The sequence below is a fragment of the Penaeus japonicus genome, unplaced genomic scaffold (genome assembly GCF_977035675.1).
Source record: "Penaeus japonicus unplaced genomic scaffold, GWHDUDI00000001_assembly GWHDUDI00000035, whole genome shotgun sequence".
In the NCBI taxonomy this organism is placed as follows: Eukaryota; Metazoa; Arthropoda; class Malacostraca; order Decapoda; family Penaeidae; genus Penaeus; species Penaeus japonicus.
Window position 1 is genome coordinate 7,544,340 of NW_028234437.1, and position 7,500 is coordinate 7,551,839.

A 7,500-nucleotide genomic window follows, 5' to 3' on the forward strand; every position below is an offset into this window, starting at 1 on the left:
ATTGCCAAATATTGATACCAGTAACAGTAAATTAGTGAAAGTTAATGATTATCTAGGGAGAGTGAATTATTTCCCTCAGGTGCGCTGTTACATCGCATGCCCCTACTTTGTCGGATGGACTAACGCTTTAAGAGCACCTCTTAAATTTTGTAGTGTACTCATCGGCAATATCCCGGGAGTGCGTGATTCCTATTCTGATATTTCTGAAATGGCTAATGATTCTTCCACTCAAAACAATGGCCAGGTACAGGCTGTACAGACAAGGTCATCCAAGAACAAAAGGATCCATCCTCTCGTTTTACCAAAGCTCGAGCCCCTAAGCATCACTCCGACGGAATTTGCAAAGTTGCAGAGTTCCTGTCCATCTTTGTCTTCAATCAGGGAGAAGGTCGAGTCGGGGGAAGTGCACAACACCCGTGATGGTATGACTTTTGAATTTGTTAAAATTGATGGGTTGCTTTATCGGAAATGCATAAATTCTAACTTTCAAGATAATGTTGGGAAAGTGTCTTTAGTGGTACCTTCCGACTGCAGAGCAATAGTAACGTCTGTAGCTCACGAGTCTCCTCTTGCCGGCCATTTTTCACATCGCAAGACCTTGAGAAGGATAACAGATCAGTTTTATTGGCCAGGTATGGGATGTGATGTGCGGGATTTTTGTCGGTCTTGTGATAAATGTCAAAGAATGTCACACAAAGGGAGAGTGAAACCCGTTCCCCTTAAGCCAATGCCTATAATGACGGAGCCTTTTTCTCGTGTTGCCATAGATATAGTGGGTCCACTAAGTCCTCCCTCTGATGATGGTCACAAGTATATTTTAACCCTTATAGACTTTGCCACAGGCTTCCCTGAAGCAATTCCCTTGAGAGAGATCGACTCGGTATCTGTCGCGGAAGCGTTATTAGTAATATTTTCCAGGGTAGGTATCCCCAGAGAAATTCTTTCTGACAGAGGCACACAGTTCACTTCACAATTAATGGGTGAACTTCACAAATTGTTGGGTATCAAACCTCTGTTTACTACTCCATATCACCCCAGTGGAAATGGTAGGGTTGAAAGGTTTCATTGTACACTGAAAGCCTCGCTTCGAAAATTGTGTGTGGACAAACCAAGAGATTGGCACCGATATCTCATTCCTACTTTATTTGCCCTCAGAGAAATTCCGAGTGACAGAACAGGATTTTCTGCCTTCGAACTCCTGTATGGTCGTGCTGTTCGAGGTCCTCTAACAGTGTTGAGAGATCTGTGGGAGGACAAGAGTATCAAAGATGACGAGAGATCTTCCTTCCAGTATGTGATAGAGCTCAGGGATAAGCTTGAGGAGTGTGCGAAGATAGCAGCTCGTAATGCTGACATCAGCTCCACAAGGTATAGATCTTATTTTGATATTAAGTCCCAAGATCGTTCTTTTAATCCAGGTGACGAAGTGTTGGTACTCTTGCCGGATACTGCTAATAAACTTCTGATGACTTGGAGTGGTCCACATATCGTGATGGAGAGGAGGAATAAGGTCAACTATTTGATAAAGGAAAATGGACAGCCCAAACTTTATCATGCAAATCTTCTAAAAAGGTATCACAGACGAGCTAACGTTTCTCTGGCACAGGTAATAGACGAAGTCGAATATCCACATAGCTGTCCAGGTATGCTTGATGTTGCTCAGTCATGTGTGGTAGATGTAGAAAGTGATGAGTATCCTGTTACACCTGATGGTAGAGAAGATTCCTTACGATCTAATGACATTTCATGTGCGGAAATTAGTTCAGAACTATCACAAGATCAGCAGTGTGACATCCATAATAGATAAAAGATTTTTCAGCCTAGATGTGTTTTCGGAAACTCCAGGTTGTACATCTCTTATTGAGCATGACATCACCCTCAATACTACCGAGCGCCTGAAACCTAAGATATATCCTATACTTCATCGGCAATCACCTTTTGAGAAAGAGGTAGATAAATTATATAAGAAAGGAATAATTAGGTTATCATCGTCTCTCATTGTTCCCCCGTGGTAATGGTACGGAAATCGATGGTACGTATCGAATGGCTATAGATTATAGAAGCCTTAACTCTGTCACAGTTTTTCATGCTGAACCGCCTGTAAAGAAAAATAGAAGATGATCTCCATAGTTTAATGGTGCTGTATATTTCTCGAGTAGACTTGACAAAGGCTTACTATCAGATTCCACTCTCTGAAAGATCTAAGCCCCTGACAGCTTTTCCAACACACAAAGGTTTAATGGAGTTCTGCAGGCTACCATTCGGGTTAGTAACTGCTTGTGCTACCTATGTTAGACTTATGAGGCTCATTCTAGTAGGATTACCTAATGTAGCATTTTATTTTGATAACATTTTCATTTATGCTAAAGAATGGAAACTACATCTAGAAGCTATTGTCTCAGTACTTGAACGTCTGCGAGATCACAACTTGACAGTTCGACCCTCAAAATGTCGGTTTGGGCTTAATGAAATAAGATATTTAGGTTTTGTGATAGATGGTAAACATCTGAAACCCCAATGTGACAAAATAGATGCTCTGATGCAAATTCCAACACCCACTACTAAGAAGACACTTCGATCTTTCCTTGGTATGATTTCTTTCTATCGTATGTTTATTCCTCAGGCATCCGAACTAACTGCTCCATTATCCGATCTATTACGTAAGAACGTACGGGAACCTTTGTTGTGGACGAGTGAACTGGCTGAAAGGTTTGAGAAGTTGAAGTCGATATTGTGTCAGTTTCCTGTTCTCAAATTACCTGATTCTAATATACCCTTCATACTCCGAACAGACGCTTCTGATTGTGGACTTGGTGCTGTACTGCTCCAATACTTAGATGATTCTCCATTCCCGGTGGCTTACGCAAGTAGGAAATTATTAGATCGTGAGAGAAAGTACTCTACGATTGAACGTGAGTGTCTGTTTATCTTATTTGGTGTTCAAAGATTTGAATATTACCTAAAAGGAAAAAAAAATTATCCTAGAAGTAGATCACAAGCCACTAGTGTGTATGAATACAGCGAAATCTTCTAATGATAGACTGGTAAGATGGGCCTTGTGTTTGCAGTCCTTCAGGTTCAGAATAGTTCATGTTGCAGGGACTGATAACGTAGGTGCTGATCTCTTAAGCAGGTCAGGTAAATGACTCTGATATTAATGGTATATAGCCTAGCTATATACTTGTTGGGGGAGTTGTGTGAATAATTTCAATTACAACAAAGTGTTTCCTTTTTTTTTTCTGTTATTAAATTGAACATTTCTTCTACAGAGGAAAACTGTACGAATACATTCCAAAACTAAGGTTCGGGCGAGCTGTCTTGAACCCTCAGGTCGATTCACTCGACTTTTCGACTCGTCCCGCTTACAGGTGGAAAAGGGGGCGTGGGGGCAGATCGCTCGTAAGCACCAGGGAAGACACACCTTACTGCAGCTGAGGGCCGAGTTACGGGGGCGTGGTGTCTTTTCATTATTTCTGATTGGTATCAATATGGTGAAAGCGATTTACAATTGTTATTGTTTATTTTGGTTAGGTCTTTCAGCGTTGTTAGAAACTTCCTGCGTTGTTAGAAACTTCCAGCGTTGTTGTTAGGAAACGAACCGGCCTTGGTTCTCGGTGAATATTTTTATTTTTATTTATTTTTTTGTAGGTAATGTCAGCGTTGTGTTAGGGAAGTATGCGGGTTCGGTAGGGTTTCAGCGTTGTTAGATATCTTGTCGTATTTTTTAAGGTTCACCTCGTTTCATGTGGACAATATTTGGGCTAATCTAGGTAATTTATCTTGGAACTTATTTGAGAGAAAAGGGTTTAAATTTTGGTTTTGACGGGTGATTCATGTTTATCCTTATTTATTTTATTTAACAATTATCACTTAATTATTTTGATTGAAATAAAACAAATATAAATTGTTCACCGCTGTTTATCTCAGGCCCTCAGGACTGAAGACATCCTGTGTACTAAAAGAACCTAATTATTCACAATGTGGCGACCTTGCCAAGATGTCCGATTTCTGAGGTTTTTGGGGATTTATAGATATAGGATACCCATCTTCGCCTGTTGCCCTTGGAGCCCGGAGACGAGTGCCACATTGTCCTTACGTAATGGGTGGAATGTGGGAGAGGCCCACCTTTTATTGAGTAATGCCCGTGGGACATGCTACTAATTCAGTATCCCTGTGTCAGTAAGACAGTATATTTCATATTCTAGGTGCAGGATTATACCTAGAGTTGTTGCTAGGTGCGGGTTACGGCTCTCTGGTATTTATCAGCTACTCGCTCAAATTGTCATATTAGATATCAAGTGTACATATCTAATTATGCCTAACTGTGATCTCACCATCAATAAACATAAAGAAACAGCTGAAGCCTAGGTTTAACAAGGCATGATATTACCTAAATATGTTTTCTTAACCAGCAAGCAATTGCGAGAAAGGAGCGAAATAGAGAAAGAGAATTAAGGTTGAAAGATTTTGGAAAGCAGAAAGAGGAAAGGCCGAGAAGAGAATAATTAAGGCTAGGAATAGAAGCAGAAAGAAAAAGAGAAAGGTCCGAGGAAGAGAATGAAAGCTATGAAGAGGCAGAGAAGAGAGAGAGTGAGATTAGCACACGATTAAATTGGCTAGAATTACTGCTGGTAATCACATTAATAATTCTTTACTCCCCTTAATTTAAGTGGTGCCGTAAGACCCTATTTGCCAGTAAAACCAAGAGGCGAAGACTTTGAGCCTCTTTACCTCATTCGTTTCGAACGTTTTGCCAGTCCTTTTTAGACATCAGTGAGGAAAACTTATGCTGTGCGTTTAAGGAGTTTGCACACCGAAAAGCAGTGGATATAATACACGTCTTTATCACCTGAAATGACCTGCAGATTATAAACATTGAAAGAAGCCCATCTTATGGAATTTTGTAAAACCCCTAATGGTTATCGCTAATGATTTTAGAGCTGCCTAAAAAAAAAGTTTGGAGAAACTTATAAACAATTTTCTATTCATCTCGGCCAGACTTTTTTGATCAGTGGGGTAGATAGTAGCGACTCGAAACATCATACATCCACTTAGAAGCTTTATGTTACTAGTACTGATCAGTTAAATCTTAAATCTTCCCTTTCTCCAGAATTCCACTTACATTAAAAACAAACTGTACCTACTCATGATCAGATCCGACAGCTAGGATAATTCTACTGCTCCTTATTCTACCCAAGTCAAATGTAAACTTCCGTCTAAGGTAAAAGAAGTCAGTAAGCCCGTAATCATTTTCTTTTCCGTACACGAGGAAAATTGCAAAACAGCATCACCAAATAAATGTCACAGTTGTGGGATTTTGTCACTATAGAATCGGTGTCCAAAGAACCTTTAGCTTTATTAAAAGTATCTCTACAAGAAAAAATGAACAAGGTTAGTTTTTCCTTGTCTGATACACTTCCACGTAAATTTCTGCTACTGGTACAGTAATGGGCAAGGGTATTCTACTATTCTAACAACTACTATTCTTACAGACTCGGCTGTCAATGTGTTATGGTTTCAGAGGAAGTATGCCAAATATTGATACCATAACATAAATTAGTGAAAGTTAATGATTATCTAGGGAGAGTGAATAATTTCCTCAGGTGCCTGTTTACTTCGCATGCCCCTACTTTGTCCGGATGACTAACGCTTTAAAAAAGAGCACCTCTTAAAATTTGTAGTGAAACTCATCGGGCAATATCCGGGATGCGTGATTCCAATCTGAATTATTTCGAAATGACAAATGAATTCTTCTTCTTCCACTCATAACAATTATCAGTACAGCTGTACAACAAGGTCATCCAAGAACAAAGGATCCATCCTCACGTTTAAATTAACCAAAGCTCGAGCACCTAAGCAACACTCCGACGGATATTTGCAAAGTTCAGAGTTCCTTCAATCTTTTGGCTTCAATCAAGAAGGTCGATCGGGGGAATGCACAACACCCGTGATGGTAGACTTTTGAAATTTGTTAAAATTGATGTTCTTTATAGGAAATGCATAAATTCTAACTTTCAAGATAATGTTGGAACGTGTCTTAAGTGTACCTTCCGACTGCAAGCAATATAACGTCCGTAGCTGCTCACGAGTCTCCTTCTATGCCGCCTTTTTTCTCACAAATCGCAAATCCTTGAAGTAGATAACAGATCATGTTATTGCCAGGTTATGGGATTGATAGTCGGATTTTTGTCGGTCTTGAGATAAAAATGTCAAAGAATTTCCACACAAAGGAGAGTGAAACCCTCCCCTTAAGAAAAGCAAATGCCTATAATGACGGAGCCTTTTTCTCGTGTTGCCATAGAATATATTGTGGTCCACTAAGTCCTCCCTCTATAAGGTCAACATGTTATTTTAATAACTCCTTTATAGACTTTGCCACAGGCTTTCCCTGAAGCAATTTCCCTTAAGAGATCACTCGTATCTGCGCGGAACGTTTTAGTAAGATTTTCCCCCATAGGTATCCCCATAAAAATTCTTCTGACAAGGCACACAGTTCACTCACAATTAATGTAAACTTCACAAATTGTTGGGTATCATACCTCTGTTTACTACTCTCCATATCACCCCAGTGAAATGGTAGGGTTAAAGGTTTCATTGTACACTAAAGTGCCTCGCCTTCGAAAATTGTTGTGTGGACAAACCAGAGATTGGCACCGATACTCATTCCTACTTTATTTGCCCTCAAAAATTTCCGATGACAGAACCGGATTTTCTGCCTTCCGAACTCTGTATGTCGTGCTGTTCGTAGGTCCTCTACATGTTACGAGATCTGGGAGGACAAGATATCAAAGAGACGAAGATCTTCCTTCCAAATGTTATAAGCTCATGTAAAGTCCTTGAGGAGGGTGCGATAGAAGCACTCGTAATGCTGACGCACTCCACAATATAATCTTATTTTGATATTAAGTCCCCAAGATCCGTTCTTTTAAATCACAGGTGACGAAGTTTGGTACTCTGGCCGGATACTGCTAATAAACGACGGCTGATGCTTGAGTGGCCACATATCGTGAATGGAGAGAGGAAAAAGTCAACTATTTGATAAAGAAACAGTACACCCAAACTGATCATGCAAATCTTCTAAAAAGGTATCACAGACGCGCTAACGTTTCTCTGGCAACAGTCATAACGAAGTCGAAATAATCCACATAGCTTCCAGGTATCTTGATTTCTCAGTTCATGTGTGGTAGATGTAGAAAGTGATGATATCCCCTGTTTACACCTGAGGTAAAGTTCCTTACACTAAATACATTCATGTGCGGAAATTATTCAGAATATCACAAATCGCATGTGACCATCCATAATCTATATAAGATTTTTCAGGTTTTCAGATGTGTTTTTCGGAAACTCCAGTTGGACATCTCTTATGAGCATGACAAGCACCCCCCTCAATACTAACCGAGCGCCTGAAACCTAAGAAAAATCCTATACCCCTTCATCTCAAGCATCCTTTTGAGGGAAGAGTAGATATCAACTACTTAAGCAAGGAATCATTAGTTACAT

At 39.9% G+C, this 7,500-nt stretch overlaps 1 protein-coding gene across 1 annotated transcript in view; it reads left to right on the plus strand.

The window, feature by feature from the left end:
* LOC147467542 (uncharacterized) overlaps positions 1-1,807 on the plus strand; it is a 3,654-nt gene extending 1,847 nt beyond the window's left edge. Inside the window, 1 exon segment of the mRNA XM_086531259.1 lies at positions 1-1,807. This exon segment is cut by the window's left edge and continues 857 nt beyond it. Coding sequence (XP_086387385.1) covers positions 1-1,807 — 1,807 coding nt within the window.
* The last annotated feature ends 5,693 nt before the right edge of the window (positions 1,808-7,500 follow it).